The following is a 14,973-nucleotide window of genomic DNA, read 5'->3' on the forward strand; positions in this document are numbered from 1 at the left end:
TAAACATTCTGTGAACCTAATTTGTGGATTTAAAAACAAAAAAGCCTTATTGCTAACACATCCTAGAAATGCTTTTGATGCTTTTTAAAAAAACTGTAATAGTAGCACTTTGACCCAGCTTTTTCTTTTCAACCACCACAGGCTTGAGAAAGTCCTGCCACCCTTCTGCCCTGGCTCTTCCTCACCATCGTGGCCTTTGGAAAGTGGCTGGCCAGGAGGCTGCAGCGAGCTTGGAGCTCCTGTGGGTTTCCTTCTGCAGCAGCGTAGGTAGCAGGATGTGCCTGGTTTTCCAGTCCTGTTGTGGTGTAAGTAAGTGTGCAGGGAGCACTTTGTGGGCCTCACCTGTGGCTTCCCTCTGGGAAGGGCAACAGTGCTTCAGATTTTTAAAGGAAGCAGAAAGGGAACAGGTAAATGTGTAAGGCTGGCTTCAGCTACGAAGGGTCCTCACAGGTCTGCAAAGCTGCTTAACAGTGGTAACTGCTGCCAGCCCCCAAAATCCACTGCTGAACCAAAGCCGGCACTTCTATGTTGACTCTCAGCTGTGTTTCTGTCACCAAAGTGTCAGGATTTGCACTTGCTCTCACAGCAGCGTTGCAGAAGAGCCCTAACCCGGCCGCCTTTCATCTCATGGAAATGAAGCTGAGCCTTGCTGTCTCTAGTGTTCCTGCAGCAGCTGCAGCCAGCCCAGGAGCAGCCCTGGATGTCAAACCTTAGGACTTCAACCTTAAGTGAGCTCAGGTGAGGGGCTGCAGCCCTGTGCTCGCTGTTCTGAAAGAACCACGGGCTGGGCTGTGCGTGGCTGTGCACCACCTCTGGTCCTGTGCTCCACCAGGAGCTGCCCAGCTCTGCAGGCTGCCTGGCCCTCAGCAGCTGCTGCCTGTGTGTTACAGGAAGGGGCTGTGGCTCTGCCTCCCCTAGGAGAGCACCTGACCGAAGGGCTGTTTGCTAAATACTAAAAGGGACTGTCATGGCATAGCAGGGTCACGTAGCATGTGTACCATGTTACTGGGGGGGTATCATTACCTGGGCTAGTTGAGCAGAAGCAAAGAATGAAGTATCAAACACTAACACCCTGGGGCAGCAGCTTTGCTTAAAAAAAAAAGTGACATTGCACTGGAGCTAGAGAGGTGCAGGGTGAGTCCAAGAGGTCAGCTTGGGTGTAGGGTGTTACTTTTAGTGCAAGTGTCCCAGGTTCCTCCCTCATTTACACTTCAAAATACTGACCTCCCCTTCCTCCCTAAAGCAGAAAGGTCATTACGGCAGCTCTCACTACCTCCTCCTGTTAAGCTGGTTTTTGCCCTCAGTTCAAAGGGAAATTGGGGAAAAGCAGGGTGGCTTTTGTTGTAAACCAATCTGATGGCAATCTTTGAATAAGAACCCCCACCTCAGGTAACTTTAAATAAATTACAAAGGAGGCCTACTGGTATCTTAGTTTCCATTTTTATTATTCCATAGGGTTATTAACAAAAGAAAGTTACAGGTCTAGTCCCCTGGTAGTTAGGTTGCTTCCTTTCTTGCTTGTTCTGTGTTTGGGAACTTCCATGTATTAAATAACTTCACAATTGTTTTTGTTTCTTTCTTTACAATGGCAACTCTCTGAAAGGTAATTCCCCAGTATAAATAACTTGGTATCTCTCAGAAGTAGGAACACTAGGTATGACAAATCTCATGTACAGGAGGGATGAAGTTTAGCCCCCTTAAAATATTTTCTCTCTTCAGAAATACTTCAAGCCCACTGCATGCTCTAATCACCTTTGCATTCAAGAACAAAACCACAAGACAAAACTCCACCAGGAGGTAGATCAGGAGAAGCTTTGTCCAGTGCCACTGAAGGTGGACTGCAGCTGTTTGACCACCCCCTCCTCCAGGGAGAGGAGAAGCAAGCCTGGTGTCCACATGCCCTGGGAGCCTGGGGAACGAGATAACCCTACTGCTCACTGCAGTAACTTAAGTGTCTGCTACTCTTAAAAGAAACATTTGAATTCCAAGACTTGAGCTAACAATGCTTAGTACATGAATTAAGTGCTTAATTACCAGCATTGTTCCAAAATAGAGTCATACTGTTGTTAGTAGTTAACAATAGGGCACTGTGTTCAAGTTTCTGAACTGGTTAAAGTGTATCACACTGCAAAATACATCAAATCAGTTGTGAATTTAGTTTTTTATTAAAGATTAAAATAAAAAACATTTGACACCCTAATATACATAGTCACAATAAACTCAGATGTGCTAAAAGCAAAGTGTGCATAAAGACACTCATTTCTAAAAGGCACCCTGCCACCAATATTTTAGATGTTCGCCTAACTCCAACAGGTTTCTAGTTCTCTCTTCCTTCACTGAAGGTGAGACTCCAGACCGCTACCACGTATAGATGCTAACCACACCAACCCCTTTCAGGGATCTTTGCTATCACTAGAACACTTAAAACTGTGCATGCAGACTGAACTTCTCATGGATTTACCCATCAAGATTTAAAATGCACAAGGGCTTTTTCTTAAGAGAAAAAGGTAGTGAGATTTGGGCCACTTATAAGGGCCAAAAGCATGAGACAGGGTTATCAGATAACTGGTGTGCATCCACCAAAGAGCTTTGCTACTAAAAAACCAGCCCCCCTCCTCCCCCAGCCCATCCCCACACTCTCATAAAAAAACAACCCCCGAGTTACAAAACACCACACACACACGCAACATACACACAGATGAAATGTTAACGTGTTTTGCTATTAGCCTGTCAGGGGGGTGACAGCGTCAGAGTGCCATTTATGCAGTCCCAGGACGCAGCAGCGCCAGACACGCAGGTCCCACAGCCACGGGGGCATGCAGCGCCCGGCCGCTCTCCTCGCTAGGTAGGTCCGTGTCGACTCCTGGGCGCGCCGCTCCGTTACCAGGGTCTCCACATGGATTTGGGTAAGCTGGGCGATGGCACGCTGCGCGTCCGGGAGGCATCCAGTCCATCGGCGGAGGTCTGGCCCAGCTCGGCCTCTGCCTCGTCTGAGTCGGAGCAGGTCTCTTCGCTGGGGGACGGCGAGGGCGCCGAGGCGGGGAGCACCAGGCCCGGGGAGGCCTCGGCCGCCGGACCCCTCGCCTCACCGCCGGGCCAGGGGCCGAGAGAGGGCTCGGCCAAAACGTCCGCGATCAAGTCCTGGAAGCCGCCCTCGTTGAGGGGCATGGACTCCAGCAGGTGGTTGAGCAGCTCGGCCGCCGTGGTGGCGTCGATGCCGGGGCAGCTGGAGACGAAGGTGTGCACCTCGTGCATGCACTGGATGTAGCCGGCGGCGAAGCGCTCGCTGGCCTCGCGGTGCAGCCGCCCGCCCTCTGCGGCCCGGGGGAGACAGAGAGGGGCCGGCGTGAGGCGACGCCAGCGCCCGGCCCCGCCGCCGCCCCCCCCGGTCCCGGCACTCACCGAGGGAGCGGCGCTCCAGCACGGCCTGCACCCGCCGCACCGTCAGCTCCAGCACCTCCGCGTTCTCCAGCTTCGCCTGCAACTGCCCCGGGGGCGCCGAGGCCGTCAGCGCGGCCCCGACCCCCGCCGCCCCCCGACCCACCGGCCCCGGCCCCGCCGCCTCACCTCGGCGTCGGCCAGCAGCAGCCGCAGCTCCCGCAGGCTCTCGTTGATCCGCGCCCGGCGCTTCTTCTCCACCAGCGGCTTCCTCGTCTGCGGGAACACGGCGCCGTCAGCCGCCCGCCTCCCTCCTTCCCCCCCCGTCCGCCCTCCGCGGCCCCTCCGCTCACCCTCCTGTCGGGCCGGGCCCCCCCCGCGCTGCCGCTGCCGTCGCCGCCGTCCCCCCGCGGCGGGCGGCCCCTGCCCGCGGGCGCCATGGCGGCCGGACCCCGCCTGCCCGCCGCGCTCCGCTCCGGCCCCCGCCCCGCGCCGCGCCGCCCGCCTTATACCCGCTCATTTGCATGTCAATGAGCCCATTGGCCGCGACGCGCGGACGGCCGCCCGAGCGTGGGGCGAACGGGCCAATAGGAACGGGCCGCTTTGTCTGCGGCGGGGCGGGCGGGGCGCGGGGCGAGCGGGAGGGGGCGGGGGCGCGCCCGGGTGCTGCGGGGGGGGGGGAGGGGGGGGGCGAGGGGCCGGGGGCGGCGAGCGGGGTGCGGAGGCGGCGGGGGCGACCCGCTTGTTTGTTTATTTACTTTCAATTATTTATTGTTGTTATTATTATTTATGATTTTATTATTATTATTGGGGACTTTTTTATTATCTGGGCGTTCTTCGTTATTTGGGCTTTTTAATTATTTGGGATTTTTTAAATTATTTGGGATATTTTTTTAATTATTTGGGATTTTTATTTATTTATTTCGGTTTTTTTTTATTTATTTATTATTTGGGGCGCTTGCTCGTGCCGGTAGCTGCCGCCGCGGAGGCTCGCGGCGCTGGGGCACGCCGGTCACCTTCAGGGAGCACACCCCGCGGGCGGCGCTGCCTGGGGCCGGCCCCTTGGTGCTGACCCGGCCCGGGGCCGGCAGCGGGGACCCCCCCGGCCCTCCCCGGCCCCCCTAGCCCCGCCGTGCCGAGGCCTCGGGCGGCTTTGTGCGGTAACTTGACGCCGCTGACAGTCGGCAGCTGCAGTTCCCCCGACAGACGGCACCAAATAAAAGCATCGGGGCTCGTCCCCGAGGAGAGCGACAGGTGTTCGCCCCCGCTCCTTTGTTCCCCTCCTTTTATTCTCCTCGCTAATGCGGGCCCCATCCTCCCGGCCCGGGGAGGGCGAGACGCAGCCCCTGCTCGGGCGGGCAGCGCCGCGCCCCCTCCCGCCCGGCTCCCTGCGCGTGCCCGGCACCGCTCCTGCCCCCGCTCCGCGCCCGTTTCTCCGCCAGGAGCCCCGGCGGGCCGAGCCCGGCTCTGGCGCTGGGGAGCCCTTCCTGCTGCTCTCCGAGTGCCACCGGAGAAGCTGGGGGCGGGTGGGCTGCGCACCCCCGGGAGGGGTTTAGGCAGAGCGTCCGCGGGGTGCGTGACCCACGCGCCAGGGCCTTGCTCTGTGGTCTGCGCGGCTGCGGCCACCGGCCTGAGCTTTCCCCTGCTCCTGGCGAGGTGCTGCGTGTTCCCCGCCTGGTACGGGCCCCTGTCACCTCCTGTTGAGCCGCAGACGGGTGCCTGTCCCGCTGGGTAACGCCACGCTCTCTGAGGAGGGAAGGCCGCGGTCGCTCCCAGTCAGCTCCGCCATGACTTAATGCCGCTTTTCGTCTTCGAAGCGCTGTATAAACGCCCGTGCCTGCGGTACGCTAATCCCTGCTTGACAAAAGGAAACTGGGATAGAGATGTTTGGTACCGTCCCCTCACGGCCGCAGCAGAGGAGCGCGTCAGAGATAAAGCTGGCACATGGCACGTCTCGGCTGGAGAGCCGAGCTTCAACCACTCTGTGTCACAGCTGGCAGATCTTATGTTCGGAAAGGTACTTCTGTTACGTTTGTCTTTCTTGTCACTCTATTTTAAAGAGGTGGTTATTTGGATTTTGGCAAAGAGCTCGCTCTCTAGGTGACGCTTTTCATTGCACTAGGCAGGAACAAAATTGGATGGTATCTGGGAAGGCCTGGCTAACTCTGTCCTGCCGGATCGGATGAGCTCGATGCACCACGTAACGTGAGGCTGAAATGGACTGATCCTTTTTGTTGATACGATTAATGCAGACTAAGCACAGGTGTTGCTTAGGCCGGGCCAGGTGCATGGCAGTTTGGTCTTTGAACAAGTAGAGACACCTGTGCCTGCAATTTGTGTCCAGTCTATTCGTAAGTGTAAGAAAAAAAGACAGTTGTATGGATGCAAACTACAGTGAAGTAATGGGTGTCAATTTTGACAGAACTGTCTTTATTTTGAGCCAAAACTGGGCATGTGACATCAGCAGACACACATAAAAACATACAAAAACACAGGCACGCTTTTATAAAATGCGTAGTAACACACTGAATGTATATAGTCATGTGGTAATAGATGAACTCCAAAAGAGTCTGTGAGCTTGTTTTCCCTTCAAAGAAAACTCAGCATGCCCAGGTATATGTAATCAGAGACACACACAGTGGGTTTTACACTGTTGTGAATTCTGCTGATTTACACAAGCAACATTGTGCTGTTGTGGCTGAAGACTCAGTCCCCAGATCTGTCAGGTCTCTTAACCACAATTGTTTGTATCAGGTATGATTCAGAGCTAACTTAGAGATGCTGTGCTGTCTAACTAAGGAAGCAGGAATTGAAGGAGCTCCTGAATTCACCTTGAGATTTGTCTCACCTCTTTGTAATTCTAGGATCTAGCCTGAAGTGCACTGAAGGTGGAGGTCTGCTAGCAGAGCTTGGCCAAGAATGGCCAGAGACCATATAACTTCCTATTTGTTTTCTGACTTGGTGGCTACTGATGGCCACGCATTTTACACATGGCCAGCTCTTGCTGTGGAGCATGTCTTTTTATATTTTCTTTGAAAAGCTGCAGGTCAGATGAGTTGACAAATGCTGGAGCCATTTGTGCTGTACATTAAAAATGTATGTGCCATAAATATCAGGGCACTACAAGACCTGCCATTTTGAGGAAGAAGTCACTGCGGGCTATCTGCTTTAGCCCACAGGGGTAATATGACATTTTTGTGCCACTTGAAACGAGCTCCATCACATCAGGTGAAGCGATTCGTGATAACCTCATGCATTTTAATGTAAATGTCAACTGCAATCTAGTAAAAGAAAATGTACCTTAGATACCTTGTGTAATACCTCAATGCTTGCCTGTGCATTGTGGTTCCTGAAGGAGATTTCAGAAGCCCCTCGACATAGCCATGCAGTTCTTTACAGGTTAAAACCATACTGCTGTCTGCTGGTGGTGAGGTGTGTGTGCTTCTCCTGTGTGGAGGGTGAGAGTTTAACTTTTGCTAAAGTGGGATCTGTGTCCTGCCAGAGGCTGCACCTCCCACATTTGATGTAAATTATAGTTTAGCCAAGGAGCAGCACGTTTACGCAGAGATAAATGGGATCAGAGCTTTGCAGAATGTTTTCCTGCAAGTCTGTATGTAGAGCACTACAATGTAGCATATAATAACAGTTCTTAATTCCTTGCAGATCATATGCGGTCACTAATGTAGCTGCGGCGGCAGTGGCTAAGACAACTGTCGAAGACAATCCTGCAGCCTTGGCTGTTCACTGCGTGTTTTAGAGACCCAGGGGTAAGTGGTAAATCCTTGTGGGGTGGGAGAGTCTGCCATGTAATGTCTTGCACACTTGAGCTATCAGTTGCATTTAAAAGCGCTCCAGCTCCCCAAAGAACATCCACAGAGATGTAATGCAACTCGAGAAGTTCTGATGACTCTGTAGGCAAATGTGCTGCCATCCATATCCTAGGGCTTGAGACCGACATGATCTGAACTTTCAGTAGGTCGTCCAGACTCTCTGTGAATAGTATAATCAGAGCACAGGATAAAGACATGATGAGCATGGACAGGATCCTTTGGAAATGCTTGAGTAGTTTCTTTCATAAATGGTGTAACATCTGTTGTCGTTGGAGGCAAAAAAAGTTCTTGTCAAAGAGACACGTCATCCTTATAAATATTAATGGTGCATATAAATGGTGGTGGGTGTAAACTGTGGTGGATGTTAGGTTAATGAGTGAATTGCTCCTTAGGCATCAGTTTGCTGTCATCCGATTTACTTTTACAAATACAAACTGTTTAGGTGGCAGAGCAAGCAAAGAGCTATCTTCTCCCTCCTCATCTCCCCAGAGTCCCTTCACAAATTAAATGCGTACTTTTAATTAGTCTCTTGCCTAGTCTCTGATGAAAATTAGTCCATCTCGCAGAACCAAGGACCAGGGGAGCATGCTGGATCTGGAAGAGCTATGGGTTATAGGTAATAAATGAAGTTAATGAGGAAAGCTGTACAGAGAGGATTGCAGCATTCCCCATCGATTGTAGTTCCCTCTACTGCTATTGATTTCTCTGCTATTAAAAAGAAGAAAATCCCTAAGAGGAAAATCTGCTTAAATATCAGTCTTTGCTGAGCTTCTCTTGGACTCAAATCTGTTTGCCGCTGCAAATCATGTTTGCTGCCTTGAGCACTGAGGATCTGTTGCCCCTTTGAAAAACTCTAAGGCTTTTCCTGTCCCTTGTGGTTTATCATCAGACTTGGCACAATGCTCACGTTCCTTGCTGGGGCACAGAAGAAAGGCTCGTGCCAGCAACACCATTAATGAGTAACATTCAAAAGGGGCTTATGTCCACTCACAAAAGAGCCCCAAGACTACATTCACTCCCTGAGAAAACTGGGATTCCCCTTTGACTGTGAGGATGTGCCCTGGTTTCTGCCACTGCAAAGCTATTTCTGATGCTCAGATACAACACGTGGATGGGGGCTGTAGTGAGCAAGTAGTGAGGACAATGGAGCCTCTTTCTGCTGGCTTGGGTTGGTGCTGTGCAGTGAGGCTCCACTGACCAAAGCCTTGTGTGCCAGTGGGCTCTGGTGGGACCAGGAGAAAGGGTGCCTGCCCATTCTTTGGTGTCTGGCTCGTTTGGGTAATGGCTTCCCATGCCCATGAATTATTTTTCTGTGGTAGTGTTGTCTTCTTGCCCACAAATAGGCACAACTTTGTTTTCATTAAATGGTAACCATTCCCAGGACCTCAAGTTCATCATTATTTTGCCTCAGCTCTATCTTGGTTGTATCTTTAAGTCCATTGGGACAGGACTCCGTTTCTACCAAGAGACTTTCCATCTCAGGTTATCCTTGAGCATTAAGCACTGGTTTGCTGGTGACAGCTCACGTTCACTAGTTCTTTTCAGATATTTGATAGTCCTAAATACAGATCAAAGTCTGGCTTCGAAAGATTTTAGCAGACACTTTTATTATGTTGACCTTCTTTCCCCTCAACCTATTGGGCTCCAGTAGAGAGAAGTCATACAACATACAACATTGCAAACAGCTTGAACCTTTACCATTGAGACTGTGGTCTGTTGTCAGCGACAATGGCAGGATCCCATGTCATTTGAGATTAAATAGACCATTGATTGATCGATCTAATTGTATTTGTGGAAGTTATTTCAGGGAAGCGAGAATAAATTTTCTGAAGTAAGTATGGAGTGTTTTTAGTCAGGTTAAAAAAAAGTCTGCCTGCAGTGTTTGAGGGAGCAGTTCTGTGGTATTTCTAGGGAAGCCTCTTGTATTTGATTTCTCTAGTATTCCTGGTATTTGAAAGTTATCCTAATTAGGGAGCTTACTTCATCATGCAAGTTAGTCTATCTTTGTAACAGTGATATTTACATCACCAGTTCTCCTTTGTAAGATATCTTCATCAGTTCCTAAATGACTTTCAGGTATTCTGGTTAATTTACTTTTTCTTCAGAGAAAGTGCTGAAGCCCTTAAACACAATCCTAAGACTGAAAGCTTTTTTAAATGTGTGCCCTTCAGAACATTGTTTCTGACGTGCAGCGCATGGCCAGGATTACTCCGAGTCTGTACCTCTGGCAATGACACTCCAAGTTTGTTGACAGGACACAGGTTTTATTTTTATCAGATTAACACCTACATAATCAGGCTCTGAACTTTGCCCCTGTGTGTTTTGTGAAATGCTCTAGAAAATGTCTCCTTTCATAGTCTCTTGCAGATGTGCATTCACATTGCAGATTACGCATCTGTTTAGCAATGAATGATAGCGTATATTTTGTGGTCAATTTTGATAAACACTGGTCTCTTCTAAGCCAAAATGAGAAATATTTTAGAAACAGAGATCAATACCCTTTACCTGAGAGTCCTGGTACCCGTTTTGGTAGCTCATGTTTTGTATAAATCCTGTTTTTGACTCTATGGCACGAGATGCCTCAAATTGTATCGATGTGTTTCCTGGAAGTTTCTGTGGACAGCCTGGAACATGCCCACAGTAATAGATATTTGTGGTCTATGGCTTGTAGTCAGCCACAGGGATCCCAGCAAGCACTTTCGACAATTGTGCTACCTAAACTGTCTGTGGATAAAAATGAAATGTAGATTAGGCACTTCAAAAGCTGCTTGTACCTGAGTAAGTATTTGGCGAGTAACAAGAACTTGAAAGAGAAAGATGTTGGGAAGCAAGAATTCTGGGACTGTGGCTGGTGAATCCCTGTGCTCATTTGTGTCACAAGAAGCACATGCTGGAGAAGATGCAGAAGCTGGCCCTTGTTCCAGGTAGTCTGTAAAATACTACTGGCTTATAAGAAGTGGAGGAGATGTATATGGAAGGTCTGAAAGGCGGAACAGGGAGTTATGGGAGTATCCGTGATGGGCTTCCTAACTTTGAAGCAAGCAACTTGTGATTATTAGACTGTATAGTCAGGCAGATACAAGCATTTGTGGGCATATACCACAAAATTTGTCAGGGACGTGGTCTCAGGCCATAGCAGGGAAATCCCTAAAGCTTGGCTTCAAAGACACTTCCAGTTCCTGCTTTGCTGGCCATCTTCTCTGGTGCCTCCTTTAGCTTTGCTCTGGGAGGCTTTCTGGCCCGGGTTCGCTAGACTTCAGGATCTGAGAAGAATTCAACCTGTCAGTCTCACGCCTCCACGCTGCATGCCTGGAATCAAACCATTCACCTGCAAGATACAAGCTCGAGCAGTTGGCCAACACCAAATCCACAACTGCCCGGTCTTGACGTAGAGCTGCTGTGGAGCTCGCTTCCTGTCGCTAACACCTACGAGTAAAGACAAGCCCAGAAGGAGAAACAAGCCTGATTCCTTGAAGAGCTCATCTGGAGGATCAGGAAGGACAGAGTTGGGTGGCTTTGGTGCAAGCTCTGAGGTAGGCCGAAGCTGAGTGGAGTCAACCCTCAGGCTTGACCCCAGATATCAATGTAAACAGATCCTCTAGGGACTTTCATCATGGAAACCATGGGCAAAAGTGCAAGTCCCTACCTGTTGGTGCTTGAAGTGCAAACGGCACAGATTGAGACTGCTTCCTGCCGCTGCCTAGAAAGAGCCTGGGCCTCACCTCGCCAAGAAAGGAGAGCTCAGCCCAGCGCACGGCAGGGACCTGCAGCGCAGGGGGTGAAGTACGAGACCACTGCAGAGCGATGGCACCGCCAGCCATGGGTGGCCCACTGGGAAGGTTGGACCAAGGTTTGCGGAGTCAAACGTGGGTCTGCTGGGCAGAGGATCAACAGGTCATAGCATCCTCTGAGAGACAGTGCTCAGGGATGCTGCTCTTTGTGGAGCAAGAAGGAGGGCCACTTGGGCCTGGCACTGCACTCTGCAAGATGAGGGCCTTCCTGTTGGAGCAGGACGTGTGCTTGCTGCTCCACTGCCAGCCCTGCTGCTGCCAAAACTGGTGAGGAGCAGTATGCCCAGGAGGGCAGGGGCTGACTGTGGTAGTTGTAGATGAGTACTGTTTCCACCTGGGGCTGTGATTACAGCCTTCGTTCTGGGCATGTCATCTCATCTTGAACTCCCTCAGTTTGTCACATTTCTTCCTTCCATCTCTCCCAGACAGCTTTACACCCCCTGGAGCTGGGTCAGATGGACGTGTGCTCATGTTTTCCAGAGGCATTTTCTCAATCAGTGTGTTACTTACATACTCCTTAGTATTCACTATGCTGCCAAAAGTGTGTGGTGTTTTTAAGTGAAACTCTTCTGGTGGTAAATGTATTTCAAAGGATAGGCAGAAGAAACTGCCCCAAGTTCCCTTTGGCTGTCATGTGGGCTGTGTTCAGTGGGTACCGCGAGTGCATGCTGTTCCTTCAGCATCTCCCTGCACACAGTCATCTCGCCAAAACCGCTTTGTGTTTTCTTGGATTTTGTCTTCTAGGAAAAGTTAGTCTGACTATTTTGGTTTTACATAGTCATTTGTTTCTTATGGGTTTATATAGAAGAGAAGAGCTGAGCTCCCAGGAGGAGCTTAGAAGGAGGAGGAACATGACCTGTAGGCTAGTGGTTAAGAGAGGGGATCTGGTCTCAACACCAAGGCCTGTTTTTATTCATTTTGTGTTTCCTAGGAAAAAGCTTTATGATGTTTGTATTCAGGCCTGAATGGGGAGAGTGCTTGAGTGATTTACTCCAGTGACGTCTGTCTCTTTGTTGTATCAATAAAGTTATTTACACAGATTTCATATGAAGGAGGAAGTGATCTTGAAAGTTTCTGGTCTAAATAAAAGTTTCCTCTTCCTTTTCTAAACTGAGCCACTACCTGAGGGTCCCCAAGGCTAGAGGGGCTCCATCGTGGTGTGCTGGAAGCGTCTGGGGCAGGCAGGAGAAGCACGGTTTGGTACTTGTAGCAGATTGCTGTCCCGGCGCAGCAGTGCAAACAGGGATGACATCCCGCACTTGCCTATTTTGTGTTTGAGCAGCTCATTGCTGCTCAGATGACAGGGTAATTCTCAGTGATAATATTATGCTTTGCTACAGATTATTAGAAGTTCTTTTCTCCCTCTAGACTGTCTGGTATTTCACTTCAGCACCTCTTCTGTCGTCCTGCTGGATAAAAGTCACCCGTGTAAGACTACCCAGTGCCAGACTGCTCCAGGAATGCTGACTGCCAGCCTACGGACGGGGCTCTGGGTTTGTGCCCACGGCAAGGGCAGTAATGTCCAGTTCTGGGGCCCCAGGGTGAAAAAGATTGTGAGAATGTGGAGGGGACTCAGTAGGGAACTACCAACATGGTGAGGACCTGGGGGTATGTGGAGAGGTTGAGGGAGGTGGGCTTGTTCTGTTTGGTCAGGAGGCTGAGGGCAATCGAGCAGTGCCCTACAGCGACTGGAAGAGCAGTTACAAAGCTGGTGGAGCCAGGCTTATGTCCTTAGTGGCAGATAGTAAAACAAGGGGCAGTGGCTGCACATCACAGCTGGGAAGGTTCAGATTAGCTATTAGGAAATTGCCTCTCACAAGGGAGAGTGGTCCAGCACTGGAAAAGGATTCCCAGGGAGATCAGGGAATCTCCATCCTTGGTAGTTTTTGAGGCTTAGTTAGACAAAGTGACACCATTTCTGATCAACCACTGGCAATGGCCCTGTTTCAAGGAGGTTTAGATAAGGGACCTTCACAGGTCCCTTTCAACCATTGCTTCCATGACTCTATTAATTCTGGTAAGACTACCAGTGTGTTGTCAGGGTTTTCAAGGACAGCTTCTCGATCTAAATATCTGGATTTTTTTGTTTGACACAGTAACCCAGGTCTGGATGGAAGCTGTCTGCTCCAGCTTACTAGAGTAGTATGATTTCAGTATGATTTTTTTTCTTTTTTTCTTTTTTTATTGTTTTATTTTTTTTTTTTAATAAAGGGAAAGGTGTAGAAAGAAGTCATTTTTGCCCCCTGGCCAGGAGACGGGCGTGAGTGGAGGGAGCTGTTCTAGCAGCGCAAGGTGGCTGGAATGTTGTTGGAACTCACTTTTAGTTTTGCAATAGAAGCAAGGGAAAGTTTGCTGTGGAAGCAGAAGGACTCTTGTTCTGGGTGTGCAGCACTGTGTGCAGTAACAAGCTGCCTCTTTAGCACTTGTGCAATACAAGTAGCCATCAAAAGAGATGAAGCTATCTTTAATGTCATCTGTGGTGTACTGTGTGCCTCCAGGAGAAAGTCTTCTTTCGCATTTGCCATCTGGCAAGCTTTTCTGGGAATGATGAAGCTTGGTTCCCCATGGCTTTGTGTCATCCGGTTGGATCCTCTCTCCTTCATATCCGTGCATTCTTCCTCTGCAGCCAAGCAAAAGATGAATTCCTCTTGCAGGATTGCTCACCTCAGCCCAGGTGCCCATATTCACTGAATTTACAGGAACTTGATTTCCTCTTTTTTTTTTTTTTTTTTTATGATCCTTGATCCTTTGTTAAATTTAGCTAGGGGTTATGAACATCCCTGGGAAGGAATGACAGGCTGAGGAAGAGACTGAGGTTTGTAGTGAGTTTTTTTCTTTAGGAGAGAAGGTAAGAAAAGAGAGTACAGGGAACCAAGAAATTTACCTTTGTCCTCTTATCTGCAGATCTTGAACTTAATCATCACAAATATGTCATCATTGCTGAGATCTTAATTAAGTTCAGCATTTTACTGTCAGCATAATTGCATTAACCATCTTCATTTCTTGGTATGTCTCGAAATAAAGTCTTTTACAGACTCTCTGCCAAGTTAATCAATTTTAATGGAGCAGGAATCAAGCTTTTAAAATGCACCTCGAACACAGTAAATACACTAAGTTCCCAAAGCCTGCCTTGTTTTCAGATATGAATGAGGTCAACTGAACAAGCCAAGCGTGAACATGCTGTGTGTTTGAGCCCTGCTGAACGGATAGTGGCACTGAGCAGCAGAGTGTCCCCTGGCCGCGCTGCGAGCAGCGGGGGGTGCTCCAGCTTTTCCTGCAAGACCTGTAGAACGTTCACATTTTGCTCTTAAAATCCAGGCTGCCAGAAGAGGCTTGTTCTCTAGCGAGTCGCATTCCTTGAGCCTAAATGAGTTTTCACAGTGTGGCCTTGTCTTCTGGGAGTAAAAGAAGTGGCACCTCTCCCTGCAGGGTGCTGGTGAGGATGGATGGCCCAGGGAGCCGCCGCAAGGGGTGCCCCCAGGAGCCCTCTTGCCCATCAGCTGTTCGTGAGCTATGCCAGGATGCGATTTGTCTGGACAGACAGACAACTGCCCTTGCCAGGATAAGCTGTATCTCAGCAGGGGGCTTTTCTGGCAAATGCTGTACAGCTCTAATTAGCCTTTGGTTGGTTCCAGTGTTTGTTTGTTTGTTTTACTTACACTGAGACATCTTACTTGTAATATGTAAGCAACATGTTCAGCCAGAGTCCTGAGCTGCCTCTTTTTTGGTTATTACCAGTGTTGTTACTGATAGAGCCTTCCTGTAAAGAAATGAGGGATAATCCTCATCTTCCCCAATAATGTCCATCCCCTTTCAAAATCCTTCAGGAAGAAAGCTGGGTTTGTAACGTGACTCCTTCTGCTCCCCCCCTTTGCCACAGCGTGGAGTACTGACAGCTGAGCTGGTGCATCAAACATACCAAGGAGCTGAGGGGCAGGAGAGAAAATTAACTGGTTTGTTTTCCCTCGCTGCTT

The 14,973-nt window shown here is 49.7% G+C and overlaps 1 protein-coding gene and 1 long non-coding RNA gene across 20 annotated transcripts in view; one reads left to right on the top strand and one right to left on the bottom strand.

Annotated features, from left to right (window-relative positions):
- Positions 1 to 2,142: 2,142 nt before the first annotated feature.
- LOC125182686 (transcription cofactor HES-6-like) lies at positions 2,143 to 3,887 on the bottom strand. Of its 2 annotated transcripts, none has more exons than XM_067002514.1 (4): positions 3,732 to 3,887; positions 3,568 to 3,654; positions 3,403 to 3,478; positions 2,143 to 3,314 (listed from the first exon to the last, which is right to left on the bottom strand). In XM_067002514.1, exons 1-4 carry the CDS (start codon positions 3,816 to 3,818, stop codon positions 2,881 to 2,883), a joined length of 684 nt encoding a protein of 227 aa, XP_066858615.1. In that variant the 5' UTR covers positions 3,819 to 3,887; the 3' UTR covers positions 2,143 to 2,880. The 2 variants fall into 2 exon arrangements, with proteins under 2 accessions (XP_066858615.1, XP_066858614.1); XM_067002513.1 differs by having other exon boundaries at positions 3,403 to 3,484; positions 3,732 to 3,886.
- A 117-nt stretch (positions 3,888 to 4,004) lies between these two features.
- LOC106040340 (uncharacterized) overlaps positions 4,005 to 14,973 on the top strand; it is a 47,935-nt gene continuing 36,966 nt past the window's right edge. For 15 of the 18 annotated variants that reach the window (XR_010833589.1, XR_010833598.1, XR_010833599.1 and 12 more), the window contains exons 1-2: positions 4,644 to 5,395; positions 7,042 to 7,145. This is a non-coding gene — a long non-coding RNA (uncharacterized lncRNA). The other 3 variants (XR_010833603.1, XR_010833600.1, XR_010833604.1) reach the window with 3 other exon arrangements.

Source organism: Anser cygnoides, chromosome 9 (genome assembly GCF_040182565.1).
Source record: "Anser cygnoides isolate HZ-2024a breed goose chromosome 9, Taihu_goose_T2T_genome, whole genome shotgun sequence".
Taxonomy (NCBI): Eukaryota; Metazoa; Chordata; class Aves; order Anseriformes; family Anatidae; genus Anser; species Anser cygnoides.

Excerpts from the sequence above, each read along its gene's own strand:
- LOC125182686 (XM_067002513.1), bottom strand. The coding sequence starts at position 3,818 with ATGGCGCCCGCGGGCAGGGGCCGCCCGCCGCGGGGGGACGGCGGCGAC. Across the intron at positions 3,655-3,731 it reads GGGCCCGGCCCGACAGGAGG|ACGAGGAAGCCGCTGGTGGA; the intron begins GTGAGCGGAGGG and ends GTGTTCCCGCAG. Across the intron at positions 3,485-3,567 it reads TGCTGCTGGCCGACGCCGAG|TTGCAGGCGAAGCTGGAGAA; the intron begins GTGAGGCGGCGG and ends CCCCCGGGGCAG.